Source organism: Gopherus flavomarginatus, chromosome 2 (genome assembly GCF_025201925.1).
Source record: "Gopherus flavomarginatus isolate rGopFla2 chromosome 2, rGopFla2.mat.asm, whole genome shotgun sequence".
Taxonomy (NCBI): domain Eukaryota; kingdom Metazoa; phylum Chordata; order Testudines; family Testudinidae; genus Gopherus; species Gopherus flavomarginatus.
Window position 1 is genome coordinate 39,328,024 of NC_066618.1, and position 16,416 is coordinate 39,344,439.

Genomic DNA, 16,416 nt, shown 5'->3' on the forward strand with positions numbered 1-16,416 from the left:
TCCATTAGCAGTAAGGCAGCTTCTGTTCCAACAGAGCTGAGCTCAGTGAATTTATACAGAAAAGGTTGGCTCTGAGACTACAAATCTTGACAGTCTTTAATTGTGAATGGTTATACAGGCCTTTAAGGAACATGTATTATCTGTATGATCATGGTATGTTATCTTCGGTAGAGTGTTGGTATGTGTATGTATGTATATTACTGGAGTTGACATAATGCATGAAGCATTTTAAGAATGTATAATATTCAATATGAAAAGAACATTTTCAGGAAAGTGCACTAAAAGTAACATGTATTACATTCTGAAATTATATTTCATAAAGCAAATGTGAATTGTCCAGACTCTCTGTAGCAGAAAATTAAAAGTGTGTGCATCTTTTCTGTATGAACTTTATTTGGACTGAGTGAAGAAGTTTTGTGACAGTTGGTTTGGAGACTGTGATATCTTAAATGTTAGAACTAGATAGTTTTCCCATAATCTTTGGCTTCATGGCACCTGTTTTAGCCAGTTAATTTCATTAAATCATTCATTTTACATAGTTACTGAATTACAGTGCTTTAATTAAATGTCTTAGACATTTAGGAATAGTTTATTTGAATAGGTCATTTAATTATACTTTATCTGTAAGAAAGTATTAGCTGAGTCAGTAAGGCCATCTGTAATGCCTTTTAGTTCAGTCATACTGAATTGTTCAGATAAAGACTTTCAAGTGTTGTCTAAATAAGGAAGAAGCCTTGGTAAGGTTAAGCTTAGTGAAGGACACAAGAGAAGCGTACCCCCTAGACAAGTGGTAGAACATAAACTGTTTTCAGCAGCAGTGGACTTTTTCAATTTTTACCCCATTGTTTTTCAAAAATATTAAAAATAAGAATGCCTGTCCTTCAGGATTTCAGGGAGGATGAAAGTGAGGAAGAGGAAGAAGAAAGGGTGGGTGGCAGTGATAACTTGGAAAAGGTGCTTACTTTTTTTTTCACTGTTTTAGTTTAGTGATATTGAAATGCTTTCCCTTTCTTTTATAGGTGTTCCTTAAGCCTGTTATTGAGGACAGAAACATGGAACTGGCCAGAAGATGCACTGAAATTATAAGTGATGTAAGTGACTGTAACCATTTGTCTGTTAATTATATTGCTTTATTCTAAAGGTTTTATGTGTATTATTCTTATTTCTTCAGATTTATAAAATGTAGGTATAGGTGCCCATCCTAGGTTCTGGATGCCTACTCAATAGATTAAAACATACAAAATAATATAAATGGGCTGCACAAGAATATGTGTATGAGGAAACTCCATTAAAATGTTACAGAATCGCATAAAGGCACTCAGTTAACAAATTCCAAAAGAGTTCTTAATAGGAATATAATGTATGGCTGCATTTGGCATGAACACCTTGGATCAATTCTGTAGTGGGCATAAATTGGAGTAATTCTGTTGGCTTCACTGAAGTAACACCAGCTTTATGTCAGCTGAGGATCTGGCCCCCTGAGTGAATTATGAAAGTGAAGGTTTGAGCTTGAGTTTGTATTTATTGCGGTGCCCCTCCTGGAAACTTGAATCCCAGGAGGAACTTTGCAACTGCGCACTAATTGAGGTTCTGTTTTTGGTTAGAGACAGAGTGACACCTCTCCTTCATGGACTAAGTATACATGGTGACTAACAGCAAGACAGCCCATTATATGAGCAATGGTGATTTACCTCTAAAATAATCTTTCCAGCCAACTCTAGGCTTGAACGTTTTGGCAATTGATTGATTAGTAGAACTGCAAAGTGGGGGCTGGTTCACCTTGTATTGTAACATGATGTATACACTTATTGTAGCATTATTATTAAAGATGAATAAGTATGTTGACCTTGTGAGATTAACACATGCAGAAACTAGACTATAGAGGATGCAATAAATTCATTACTGGAAGACATTTATCAGAAAAATGGTACATCTGGAATGTTTAGGAGCTATCATGCTGGGAAGAGAATGCGGCTTGACAGGGTCAAAACTTCTCTTGTACCTGAACGCTGTGTGGAAATACTTAAATCTTGGTGTGCGCTGAATATTTGATACAGCCTTAAGAGAGGCCAGTAAACTGATTACCCAGTAACATCAAAGTATTTTAAGAAGTAGTACAGGCTATTAATATTTTTATCAAAGGTACTGATAGTTATCCATGTGTTTTTTGTCTGGAAATGTACTGTATGTGACACAATACAAGCCTGTCAAGTCAGGTAAAAGCCACAGTGAAAATGATGCATTAGGCTGACCTGAAATCCATGTATTGTTTCCATACTACTTATTTCTAGATATGATTGCTGTCATAAAGGCAAAATATACCCTGAACAGTGCTGATAAACTATTTGTTTTAATTAGAAAGGAATTATTATTGAAAAGTGTATCATTGGTGATCGTGGTGGCTGCTGCTGCTGTTAATCAGTTGATAAGTATTGTAGAGGTATCTTTCTTTGATTTTTCTGTGAAGGTTTGGGGACTAAGAGGAATAAATGAATTCTAAAATAAGGTTTCAAACCCTCGAAGATGTGGCTTTTGCTGAAGAGTGTGTTAGATTTTCACTGAGATATGTGAAACTTTCAAAGGATAATGATTCCTTTATGATATTATTATAAGAAGTGCAATGGTCCAGAATCAATATAATTTCAAAAGGAATTCTCCCTATTAATATACGAAAATAGAACTCACATTTTGGGCCTGATTCAGTGCTCACTGAAATCATTGGATGTGTTTTTACTGGCTTTAATGAGTATTGGATCAGGTTCAGAGTGAACTTTTTTTAATTCCCCCAAACCTTCACCTTAACTGAATTTTCAATATCACTAAAAAAGTCCTACAGTACCCAGGGAGAAAATTCCCCTACCACCACACTTCTTCATTCTAGGAATGGTGCCAGACCCTCTTGACCCTTTTTAGTTACAGGGGACACACACAGCTATGAATGGATTATCTTCACTCACTTCTGGCAGCACCTGCACAAAGTTTGGGAACAGAGCTCAGTGAATATTCTTGTTTGCTTTTGGACCCAGCCATGTTCATAGCTTTTTACATTTGCTTTTTTATAAACATTTGTGCAAAGTACTTTGTATTTGCATGTCTGTTTAGAGAGGAGCTATTATTCATGCAAATATGGAAATGGATTAGTGTATTCATTTGGTAATAAACACAGTTTTACCTGAAAACCTCTCCGAGTGTGTGTATGTATATATATTTCAGACCCAAATTTGCTCATTACCATGTAGAAAGGGAAGGGACTGGAAATGAAGGTAATATGTATAAGTCCAACATACGTGGGTTTTAATGCCTTTGTGTGGCTTACAGTTTTACCCTAAGGTGACCTTGTGACAGCAGCACGTGACCTTGTGACCACAAGGCTGGGTTATTTCCTTTCCTTCCTTTTAAGGCTGTCAACACAGATACTCTGTCAGAGTGCAATGTCATGACTGTTCACGGCTTGAGATATTGTGATCATATTATTCTCACCCTGCATTTTTTACAATCAGACTTTAAACTGGCAATGTTATTTTTAAAGCCCTTTATGGCATACAAGCCTTGGGTCTTGTATGAGAAGATATCCGTTCTCACGTGCTACTGTTTAATGATTCCACCATTGTAGTCAGCTGATGTTCACTTTGTTTGTGATGATCCCTATGTTGCGCCTCTCTCAAATCCATCCAATTTATTAAATAACAGTTTTCAAGATGCCTTTTATTCTGAGTTATGTTGGACTTCCTTTCCAACCCCTTTCTTTTCCACATTTAAATTGGACCCTTTAATTTGTTTTTATTGTTTGTATTTTAAAAGGGGACACAGGGTGCTGTTATGGGGAAAGTAGGAAGCTGAATACAAATAAAGTTATTAAGCAAATTATCATAGTCTTTTCTGTGGAAGGGAAATAGCTTGCCTCTTGAATCATCATACTGCATTTCATAAGTGCATGTTACTAATGTTTCTTTATCACCTGCAGCAAATTCCCTTTAAACATAATGCTACTTATCATCTAATTTGCCACATACCGTAGTCCAAATTGTAGATCTTTCTGATTCAGCATCTCCTTGCCATCGGCTGGACGTGGTAAAGATTAGGTCCTGGCAGGACTTTAATTACTGTTTTTCTCAATTAATAGTGTTTAATGATGGTTAATAAAAATTAATAGAAAATGAATTTGTTGCAGTTCTGGTTTCTTTTCTTTTAACTACAAGACAATTCTTGGTACTGCACTGAGATTCTGAGAATTGTCAGTAGACTGGAGATAAAAAATTATTTCTTGTTGGTTAAAATGAGAAGAGTAATTATGACACAGTTAACTATTGTTTCAAGCTGTTTTTCTCAGTATTGGATAGAAAATGTGGATGTATAATAAAACTGTGTCTTAATTAAATCCTCATTGAATATCTCATTTGTCAAATGTTTCAGAGTTTGACTTTTCATTTTAAGATTTATAGCCAGTTTGAAACAAATTGTTCTGGCTATAATCTGTTGTTGGTTAAAGCTAATACTAACCAATGGATACCAGTGTGTCACGAGCCAGTTTCTGCACTCAGTTACACATGTGCAAGTCTACTGACCATATCCATATAACTTCAGCAGAGCTGCATTGGTATAGCAGACTGAATTGGATCTGGCAGAATTTGGTCCTTTGACTCTTCTTTTGCAATTGTAGCCCACACCTACTCAGTGTAGCTTTCTGTTCCCCTCTAGAGGCATCTGTGTCACATAGGGCTGGTCTACACTATGGGGGAAAATCGATCTCAGATACGCAACTTCAGCTACGTGAATAACATAGCTGAAGTCGAAGTATCTAAGATCGAATTACTCACCGTCCTCACGGTGCGAGATCGATGTCCGCAGCTCCCCATGTCGACTCTGCAACTCCGTTTGGGTTGGTGGAGTTCCGGAATCGATATAAGCACGTTCGGGGATTGATATATTGCGTCTAGATGAGACGCGATATATCGATCCCTGAGCAATCGATTGCTACCTTCCGATACGGCGGGTAGTGAAGACATAGCCATAAACATTCAAGAGGCTGCTAGAGCCTTTCAGCTAACAGATGGGAACTTTAGCTCAGCTGCTCAGACATAAGCTTTTTGATTCACAAGTCCTGGGTTTGATTGCTTCTGCTGCTGATCCACCCATGAGCATTGTGTATCAAATAGTGGCTGCTACCACGTTTTAAGCTAAATGGATCTCTGCAGCTTGGGATAAGCTTCCATGCCCAGGGACAGTGCATAGCTCATCCTTACTAAGTTTTGTAGTCTGTATTTCTCTAGTGACTAAGCCACACATAAAGATTAATGAGCCTAATCTGAGTTTGCCTAAGGAATCCAGGTCTTTTAGCTGGTACAGGTTTATGCTTTTATATCCAGAAATGTTGAATGTAATCCCTGCTGTCAATGACCCACCAAGTGGCATCAAATTATAATGGAATTTCAAACATTGGTTTCTACATTTAGGGACAGATGTTCCAAGTTGAATGCAGACACACCCACTTGCATCTAACTGAAGGCACAAATACCAGATGTGTAGGTACAAATGGTTATATAGGCTCCTGAGTGGCTATATGTATGTGCAAATACTCTGTATATTTGTGCACGGTTTTAGATACATAGAGATGTATTTGCAGAAATGATGTGCCTAAATGTGAAAACTTGGCATTTAAACTTCGTATTTTTTAAATGGAAGCAATTTGAAATACAGTATGATGTCATTAAGGGCCCAATCCAGCTCTCGTTGAAATCAATTTAAAGACTCACATTAACCCCAGTGGAAATTGGCTCAAGCCCTAAATTGTGATATTTAAGGTCATGCTCTCCTATAAGGGCTGATTTATCCAAAAAGGGGCCTTAAATTCAGTATATCTTTGCCAACATCTGAACAAAAATAATTCACTGTGAATTTGAAAAAAAAAATGTATACCTGTATATTTACCTAAGTGATGGCTGCATATGCAGCTTAATCTTAAAAAAATTAAATATATTTATATCATATTTCAAAAATATTCACAGGAACAATAATTTTTACTTTATTGATGATTTCCTGTTCTGAACACAGTAAAACACTTTTATTTTACACAGTATATCATACATACATCCGTAGCGTATACTAGTAGGCTGTTTTTAGATTCTTGAAGTATGAAAGTTACATTTGTGTGTGTGTGTACACACATAAGTAGTGGAGATGCAAAAACTGATATTTTTTAATGTTTTCTTTCAATATTGTACCTAGAAGAAAACTCAAATTCCATAGCAAGTAATACATTTTCTGCTGTTAACTTCAATAGGAATTGATATAAAGTTTCAGAATAGAAAACTATTGTAAATATTACTGTTGAAATCTTTGTTCCCCATTTGTTGTAAAACAGAATTGTGGTGTTTTTAATATCTTGTGAAATAAGAGTCAAAGAGACATAACGCCAAATGCAGAACTCGTGTAAAGAAAAGTATTTCGACAGAAGCTAGTGGAATTATGACCAATTATATTAAGATGGGATTGTCCCAATGAGTATATAATTATTAGTCAAAATTATAAAAGTATAAAGGACACAAAAGGTATATTTTTGGCCTGAGATTTTCAAAGGAGCCTAAAAATGTTAGACATCACACTCCCATTGAAATTCAGTGGGATTTGGGAGCCTAAGTCCCAAAGGAAGGATTTTTCATAATCAGATCTTGTAAGGTCTAAGAGATCCAGTTATCCTTGCATAATATTTTGTAATGAATAGGAGGTTACTTGCAGGCAAAAATTCACACTTGGCCAAATTAATGTTTTACTCATCCAAATTTTAAACCCCAAATTTGAGTAAGAATATAAGCTTCTATGCTCATTTCTTCCAGTCATTGATTGTAATCACCATATATTCACACCATTTATGCTTCAGAAACTTCTTGCCTGCTTCATATGGTGAATATATATTTCAGTGCAAAAATGTCACTACAGTATTCTGTATGTCCTTTTTCATCTTCCAATTGCCTGATGCAAATTGATGCAAAAATGTCTACAGCGGAACAGAACATCTAGGATCAAAATCTAATGTGAAGATTCTTTCTTATGTCCTATCATAATTACCCACTGAAATCTTGCACTCACAATCAGCACATTCTGATTGGGGCTTCTAGGAGCTGCCAAAATAAAACTAACAATGAGAAATAACTGGTGCTGTATTGCTGCTTTTCAGTTATTTAGGGGGCAGGAGGTCTAGGGTGCTATGACCTGGGGAAGGATCACTGATTTGGTTGTTTTTCTAAGCAAAAAAGATTGAGACATTTTAAGAATCTTATGTTTTTGTTTTTTTATATAATTATATATATTGACCTTCTCAATCTTGCATATTGCATACACATACTTTCTAATAGGCACATTTAAAAACACAAACAAAAGTCAGTGACCAATTCGGCATCAAAAACCTCTCAGTTTCATTTAGTGTTCCATGACTGTGTATATAGAATCATAGAACTGAAAGGAACCTGGAGAGGTCCCCTACCCTCAAGGCAGAACTTATATAGGCCATCCTTGACAGGTGTTTGTCCAACCTGCTCTTAAAAATCCGCAATGATGGAGATTCCACAGCCTCCTTAGGCAATTTATTCCAGTGCTTAACCACTCTGACAGTTAAGAAGTTTTTCCTAATGTCCAACCTAAACCGCTCTTCCTGCAATTTAAGCCCATTGCTTCTTGTCCTATCCTCAGAGGTTAAGAACAACAATTTTTCTCCCTCCTCCTTGTAACAACCTTTTATGTACTTGAAAACTGTTATGTCCCCTCTCAGTCTTCTCTTCTCCGGATTAAACAAACCCAAATTTTTCAACCTTCCCAGATAGGTTATGTTTTCTACACCTTTAATCATCTTTGTTGCTCTTCTCTGGACTTTCTCCAATTTGTCCACATCTTTCCTAAAATATGCTGCCCAGAACTGGCCACAATACTCCAGTTGAGGTATAATCAGCGCGGGGTAGAGCAGAAAAATTACTTCTTGTGTCTTGCTTACAATACTCCTGCTAATACATTCCAGAATGATGTTTGCTTTTTTTGCAACAGCGTTACACTGTTGACTCATATTTAGCTTGTGATCCACTATGACCCCCCGATCCCATTCTGCAGTACTGCTTCCTAGGCAGTCATTTCTCATTTTGTATGTGTGCAACTGATTGTTCCTTCCTAAATGGAATACAGTACTTTGCATTTGTCCTTATTGAATTTCATCCTGTTTACTTCAGACCATTTCTCCAGTTTGTTCAGATCATTTTGAATTTTAATCCTATCCTCCAAAGCACGTGCAACTCCTCCAAGCTTGGTGTTTCATCAAGGAGTAAATATGATTGGTACGGAGATACAGAGCCCTTCACTGGTTTGAATATGGTCCAGCTGAGAAATGACCAAAGATATTTACCATCTCACAGTTATATGGTTGCCTGTCTGAAATGAATTTGGTGTTGTTCAGCCCACTTCTTGGTGGACAGTACCTACATCATGCAAAACAACATTGCAACTAGCACCTCTTTTGGCCGTCTTCAGAAAGATCAAGAACTGATTCTGCCTGGAGACTAAATTACACTCATAGAAATGACTCTTCCAGGTCACCTATGAGGAACATTGTCTTAGAATGTGCAATATTCATCAAAGATTGTATGAGTATAGTTTGCTCAGGAAGGATAGACAGGGGAAAAAAGGAGGAGGTGTTGCCTTATATATTAAAAATGTACACGCTTGGACTGAGGTGGACATGGACATAGGAGACGGAAGTGTTGAGAGTCTCTGGGTTAGGATAAAAGGGGTAAAAAACAAGGGTGATGTCGTGCTAGGAGTCTACTACAGGCCACCTAACCAAGTGGAAGAGGTGGATGAGGCTTTTTTCAAACAACTAACAAAATCATCCAAAGCCCAAGATTTGGTGGTGATGGGGGACTTCAACTATCCAGATATATGTTGGGAAAATAACACCACGGGACACAGACTATCCAATAAGTTCCTGGACTGCATTGCAGACAACTTTTTATTTCAGAAGGTTGAAAAAGCTACTGGGAGGAAGCTGTTCTAGACTTGATTTTAACAAATAGGGAGGAACTCGTTGAGAATTTGAAAGTAGAAGGAAGCTTGGGTGAAAGTGATCATGAAATCATAGAGTTTGCAATTCTAAGGAAGGGTAGAAGGGAGTACAGCAAAATAGAGACAATGGATTTCAGGAAGGCAGATTTTGGTAAGCTCAGAGAGCTGATAGGTAAGGTCTCATGGGAATCAAGACTGAGGGGAAAAACAACTGAGGAGAGTTGGCAGTTTTTTAAAGGGACACTATTAAGGGCCCAAAAGCAAGCTATTCCGATGGTTAGGAAAGATAGAAAATGTGGCAAAAGACCACCTTGGCTTACCCACGAGATCTTTCATGACCTACAAAATAAAAAGGAGTCATATAAAAAATGGAAACTAGGTCAGATTACAAAGGATGAATATAGGCAAACAACGCAGGAATGTAGGGGCAAGGTTAGAAAGGCAAAGGCACAAAATGAGCTCAAACTAGCTATGGGAATAAAGGGAAACAAGAAGACTTTTGATCAATACATTAGAAGAGGAAGACCAAGGACAGGGTAGGTCCACTGCTTAGTGAGGAGGGAGAAACAGTAACAGGAAACTTGGAAATGGCAGAGATGCTTAATGACTTCTTTGTTTCGGTCTTCACTGAGAAGTCTGAAGGAATGTCTAATATAGTGAATGTTTATGGGAAGGGGGTAGGTGTAGAAGATAAAATAAAAAAAGAGCAAGTTAAAAATCACTTAGAAAAGTTAGATGCCTGCAAGTCACCAGGGCCTGATGAAATGCATCCTAGAATACTCAAGGAGTTAATAGAGGAGGTATCTGAGCCTCTAGCTATTATCTTTGGAAAGTCATGGGAGATGAGAGAGATTCCAGAAGACTGGAAAAGGGCAAATATAGTGCCCATTTATAAAAAGGGAAATAAAAACAACCCAGGAAACTACAGACCAGTTAGTTTAACTTCTGTGCCAGGGAAGATAATGGAGCAAGTAATTAAAGAAATCATCTGTAAACACTTGGAAGGTGGTAAGGTGATAGGAATAGCCAGCATGGATTTGTAAAGAACAAATCGTGTCAAACTAATCTGATAGCATTCTTTGATAGGATAACGAGCCTTGTGGATAAGGGAGAAGCGGTGGATGTGGTATACCTAGACTTTAGTAAGGCATTTGATACGGTCTCGCATGATATCCTTATCGATAAACTAGGCAAATACAGTTAGATGGGGCTACTATAAGGTAGGTGCATAACTGGCTGGATAACTGTACTCAGAGAGTAGTTATTAATGGCTCTCAGTCCTGCTGGAAAGTTATAATAAGTGGGGTTCCGCAGGGGTCTGTTTGGGACCGGCTCTGTTCAATATCTTCATCAATTACTTAGATGTTGGCATAGAAAGTATGCTTATTAAGTTTGCAGACGATATCAAACTGGGAGGGATTGCAACGGCTTTGGAGGACAGGGTCAAAATTCAAAATGATCTGGACAAATTGGAGAAATGGTCTGAGGTAAACCGGATGAAGTTCAATAAAGACAAATGCAAAGTGCTCCACTTAGGAAGGAACAATCAGTTTCACACATACAGAATGGGAAGAGACTGTCTAGGAAGGAGTATGGCAGAAAGAGATCTAGGAGTCATAGTGGACCACAAGCTAAATATGAGTCAACAGTGTGATACTGTTGCAAAAAAAGCAAACGTGATTCTGGGATGCATTAACAGGTGTGTTGTAAACAAGACACGAGTAGTCATTCTTCTGCTCTGCTCTGCGCTGGTTAGGCCACAATTGGAGTATTGTGTCCAGTTCTGGGCACCACATTTCAAGTTGTGGAGAAATTGGAGAGGGTCCAGAGAAGAGCAACAAGAATGATGAAAGGTCTTGAGAACATGACCTATGAAGGAAGGCTGAAAGAATTGGGTTTATTTAGTTTGGAAAAGAGAAGACTGAGAGGGGACATGATAACAGTTTTCAGGTATCTAAAAGGATGTAATCAGGAGGAGGGAGAAAACTTGTTCACCTTAGCCTCTAATGATAGAACAAGAAGCAATGGACTTAAACTGCAGCAAGGGAGATTTAGGTTGGACATTAGGAAAAAGTTCCTAACTGTCAGGGTAGTTAAACACTGGAATAAATTGCCTAGGGAGGTTGTGGAATCTCCATCTCTGGAGATATTTAAGAGTAGGTTAGATAAATGTCTATCAGGGATGGTCTAGACAGTATTTGGTCCTGCCATGAGGGCAGGGGGCTGGACTCAATGACCTCTCGAGGTCCCTTCCTGTCCTAGAGTCTATGAGTCTATGAGAAAGGAAATCAGAATGGATATTTTTGCAGCCCAGCATCTCCCACAGTTATGTTATATATGAGCTGCTTCCTTCCACTCTGCAGTTTCTGGAAGCAGTTCAAAGCTGTAGCACAGCGAAAGTTGGACATGCCTCTTTTTCCTGCTTGCTGCCAGATCTTCTGCCTCTGTAGCAGCAGCCATGCAGCAATTGGTTTACTCCCATCCTTTTCTTTGCCTCTATTTTCTAAGTATTTTGGGGCAGTATCAAGCTTCTTTTTTTGTTCTAAGTCTCCATCCTGGTTCAGGGTTTGTACAGAATCCTGGCCACAGAGTCTTGGTGCTTTCGCTGCAGTGCCTCCTTGCTGAGCTGCTCTGTCCCCTTATATGCATGGCAGAGCAGCTGCACAAGCACTGGACAAGATCCAGAAGGTGCTTCCTATGTGAGGAAGCATTCCCAAGCTTGCTAGAGAGTGAATTATGTGCAGCGTGCTCCCAGCCAGCTGACCGTAGCCTCTTAGGACCTGGATCTCTGAGTTTGGACAGGCATGATGAGGTCCCCACCCTTCCAAGTAGCTGTGACTCCATCACAGAAAAAGCAAACCAGGAGACACAAAGCAGAATAGAGAGAGATTCTAAGGAGAAGGAGGACTTAATTTGAACAAACTAGGGGGTAAATCCTGGGTCATCACAGGACCTCAAAGGTTAGATCCCTGTGGGGCTACTGGTCCTTATCCTCCAACCCTTAAATGAGTCTTGAGAGAGTGTGAAGACTCATAGCCACTCCCTCTGACTGAATGTGAGTCAGGGAACTGTGTTAATGCGATCCCATACCCCAGGGATCTCAGCTATTCGGGACTTCCTCCAAGAAGGTGTGAATAAAGACTGTTGAATTTGACCCAAAACAGACCTTCAGCCCAGCTCCATAGCATACCAGATCTCAGCCATTAATAGTCTTTTGTTTGCTGGATCCTCTTGCTTTCTGGAAGAGTAGTCCAAGTATCCAGGTTCATCAGAGCAGTCTGACTGGTCAGACCAATTTTCCCTACATGGAACCTGCCATTGGTGTTCACAGCCTTAACAGTTCACCTTTTCAAACCTCTGACTTCAACATTGGCATTCTGTCTCTCCATCAAGGCCTGTTTTCTGCCTGCCATTATGCCTGTTAGACAAGTGTCAGATCTGTCAGCCTTATTGTGCATTCCATGATGACAGAGTGGTACTGAGAACTCTTCAATCATTTCTTTTAAAAGGGAACTCTTCTTTCTATGCCTTTTAGGAGATTATTCTTCCCTCATTTTGTCCCAGGCCACAACATCTGACTGACAAGCACACTGCAGACATCAGAAGAGCACTGAAGATTTAGACTAAGCATAAATCTGTTTACACTAAGTGACAGAATCCACTAGAAGGTCAGCATTGCCTCTTTTGTTTGCCTCCTTCTATTCGAAGTGTCAAGGATGGAGAGCTTCCAAGTAATCCACTGCTAGATGGATCAGACCATGCATTGTGCAGGCCTACAAGGCATCAGGCATCTCTGTTCCAGAGGGAAGCAAGGCAAACTTCACAAGATCTATAGCAGCTTCGTGGGTCGAATAAGCATATGATTTCACCACTGAAATATGTAGATTAGCCACATATGCATCAGTTAACATCTTTCTCAGATGCTATAATGTAAAATTTCTGTCTTCTGCAGAGGCCTCCTTTGGCAGGAAGGTGCTGCAGGAGGCGATCCAGGAATAGTATTGCCTTTTGAACAAATTTCATGGGGGGGATTTCTTTTCTCTCTCATTCTATTTTACTTTCTCCTTATCCCTCCCTACTTCTGTTTCATTGCTCAAACCTTCCCAGATGCAATAGAGTGGTGGGTGGCACTGGGCTATGTCATGGTGTCTGGAGTGGCTCACAACTGTGAGTGCCTATCTCAGGGAAGACTGTCAAAAACAGGGCAGACGCCCCAAACTGGTGGTGTGTTCTGTAATGAGATTTTACCAAGCCAGTAACAAATGTGAACTCCTGGATCGCTGTAACAGTCTTACCATGGAGTCACAGACAGCCCCCTTAGACTCTCTAGTCTATCTTGCCACGCAGACAAACTGGATTTAGTGATAAATGGTCACTTGTCTTACACCAAAAATCACATCACATTCAGGTTGCTTCTAGTTCCAAGAGATGAGTAATTTACCCCAGATCAATTGGTAGCCTAGATCTTATACCAGAGACAGCGACTGTAGCCAATCCTGTAATAAACTATCTAAAGGTTTATTATCTAGGAAAAAATAAGTAAGAGAGTTGTTTACAGGTTAAAGCAAGCAAATATATACACACATGGGAGTTACCATCTAACTCCTAAGAGGGACAGAGTTGTAGCGATCTGTCAAGTCAAAGTGTCTGTCAGGGAAAACCCAGAAGGCAGCCCCTGGGGATCTCTGGCTTCAGTTTAGAGTCTCTGGCCCTGTCAGAGTTCAAACAGCCAAAAAGATGGAAAATTTTCCTGTGACTTTGTTTGATTTCCTTCATTCAGCTTCCAAGTCCACAGGATGAGCTTCCTTGCACACAGCATGTTCCATGTCTGATAGGGCCATTAACCAATCCTTTTTATTGCCGTATTTCTTGATGGCCCATCTGACTTTGATAGTCCTTCTGGATGGGCATAGGATGATGCCAGTGCCTGGGTTCACAAGTTCAGAGCAAACATTTTCAAAGTTATAAAGCAAAACTTTATTCTTAGCATGGAATACCGACATTACAAGTGAGATCAATGCATACAGTGATTTACAAACATTTCATATAGTCTAAATACTAAATACATTCTTAAAAGACTGATCCTCAAATAGCCAAAAGACTTCTTATTTTGAGTACAACTAACACACAAGTGAACTGTTCTGGTCTCCAGCTATGAGTTTGTTAGTCTTTAGCAAATGTCTGCAGTCTTGGCAAGAGCTGGCATCTGTCCTGCCAGCGTCACAGACTATATCATTGAATATTTCTTACCTGAAAATGTCCTTTCTGCTAGAAGCAGTTTTACCCCTTCTTAATGACTCATTAGCCAATGGATCAGCTTTTTAGTTGGACAATTTCTGTGCAGACAGTTCCCTGCTGTACATAGTTAATGAGTTAGCATTTTATGATGATAATATCTGTACACAAGTTTTAGAATGACTCATCTGGTGGAAAGCGGGAGAAGCAGACCTGAACTGTTTTGAACTGCCTCTGGAAATTGCAGAGTGAAGGGGAGCAGATATAAGAGAATTGTGGGAGATGCTACTAACAGAAATTATGGGGTAAGAAAATTTTCATTTTCTATTGCTCAGGCTGTGTTGCTTCTGTCGGCAAGTCGTCAGTGCATAAATGCAAGATGCTACAGTGCAGAATGTGAAAATGAAGTTAGAAAGATGAGAACAGATGATGAACAGAAGAGCTTACGTCTAAATAATTCACTTTGCGTTGAACCATATCGATATCAATATTGAAAGAAACTTCAAGCAGTTAAGGTTGCTTAAGGGCAATACCTACTCACACACTTCCTTAAAAACAAGGAAAGTTCAGTTAAGCTATCCTTCTTTAAATGTACCGTAATCCTTACACATTACAGTCACCATCTTCACTAACATATTCTGTCCCATTCACCTTCAGCATATTCAGTAACACCATACACATTCCTTGCAATCACACTGCAACACAAAACATTAACTCAGATCACAGCAACAATAACATAAATATTCATTAGTCATCTATAGCCCGATAAAGCCTATGATGTGGTGGTTTCTCACAGGAAAGTATGAGTTGAGACTTTATTTTTGTTGGGTTTCTAAAATAACTACTTTAGGGAAAGAGGATCCATTGCTATGTTTTGTCACCCTCCACCCTACCTTCGTAGCAAAAATGATCTCCTGTGTGTGTGGAAAAGACTTTAATGAGCTTATGATTTTTTTTTTTCTGCCTTCAAGAAGAGTCTGAGACCTGCACTATACAGCTATCTAGAAGACCTTGATTTCAAATGCTAGAGACTTTGGGAACAACATTTTGAAACCTGCCCCATAGAATTTATTCATGGATCTTGGATACATAAAAACCGTAATTGCATGTGCTGTGGGAAAATGAAGATTTTGTATGTGCAAGATTTGTGTATAGAAATTTAGAGCCTGTTCTTAATAATTTTGATGTGAAATCAGGGAGCTAAAACTCTATCTTCAATACCCCCTTTCTTTAAAGATACTATAGGAATTGCAAGTAGTGAGTGACAATACACTGTAGGTATAACAAATAACCCTGTGTTTTTCATGTCATAGCAAAGATTTTGTGATTTATTTTTTTTACATGATCTAGGTGCTCAAGTTGGAGTTTCTCTTATAACTTGACCTTCTTGCTGTTGTAGGTCTCCTCTATTTCACATTACCCAAGTGTTTTTTCTCTGTGGCTTACTTTGTTACATGATGTGGTGTTTACAATCCACTTGGCACAGTATTTTAATGTTCTGTCTGAATGAATAGAATAAACCTAAAAAGGTAACCTTTGTCTGGTTCTATTTTTAGGGTCAATTTAAATTAATTTTTTCTCTTTGTAGATTCACTATAAAGAAGAGTATGAAAAATCTAAAGGCAAGTTCACATTTGTATCTGACACCCCTCAGTTAAAACATGTGAAAAATATGAGTGCTTTTATTTCTGAGGTAAGATATAAAAGATTGCAGAATATTCATTCAGTATTTGGTTACCAAGAAAAAAGCCTATTAAGCTGAATATTGTGATTCTTGAGGGGGCGGATTGGGGAGTCTATTTATATCAAAGAGCAAGAGAATCCACAAGTTTTAGTGGATTATAGCAGTGTCACTACTGTATGCAGTTTAAGTGTGTAATGCTAATTTAGAATTGTGTAATACCTTTCTTCTAGGACTCCACATCATTTGACAAACATTAAATGTAAATAGTTCTGTGAGAGTAGATATTACCCCCTGTGAGCTGATGGACCTGCTCATTAGCCTGGGACAAACAATCAGCCTTGGTTCTGTTTATGGCCTACCCTGGGGTCTGTTTATTCTCCAACTGAAAACAAAAAGAAATATAGAACAATTAGAAAAGTAGTTGCCCTGGTCTTGACTGAAATTGTGGGACCCTC

At 38.7% G+C, this 16,416-nt stretch overlaps 2 protein-coding genes across 9 annotated transcripts in view; both read left to right on the forward strand.

The window, feature by feature from the left end:
- LOC127044581 (LIM zinc-binding domain-containing Nebulette) overlaps positions 1-16,416 on the forward strand; it is a 557,001-nt gene that overhangs the window by 300,662 nt on the left and 239,923 nt on the right. The window lies entirely within an intron of this gene.
- Positions 1-16,416, forward strand: part of LOC127044546 (nebulette-like) — a 154,394-nt gene that overhangs the window by 78,798 nt on the left and 59,180 nt on the right. For all 5 annotated transcript variants that reach the window (XM_050939553.1, XM_050939555.1, XM_050939557.1 and 2 more), the window contains 2 exons: positions 1,020-1,091; positions 15,866-15,970. In XM_050939553.1, coding sequence (XP_050795510.1) covers positions 1,053-1,091; positions 15,866-15,970 — 144 coding nt within the window. In that variant the 5' untranslated portion in view covers positions 1,020-1,052. The remainder of the gene's footprint in view (positions 1-1,019; positions 1,092-15,865; positions 15,971-16,416) is intronic.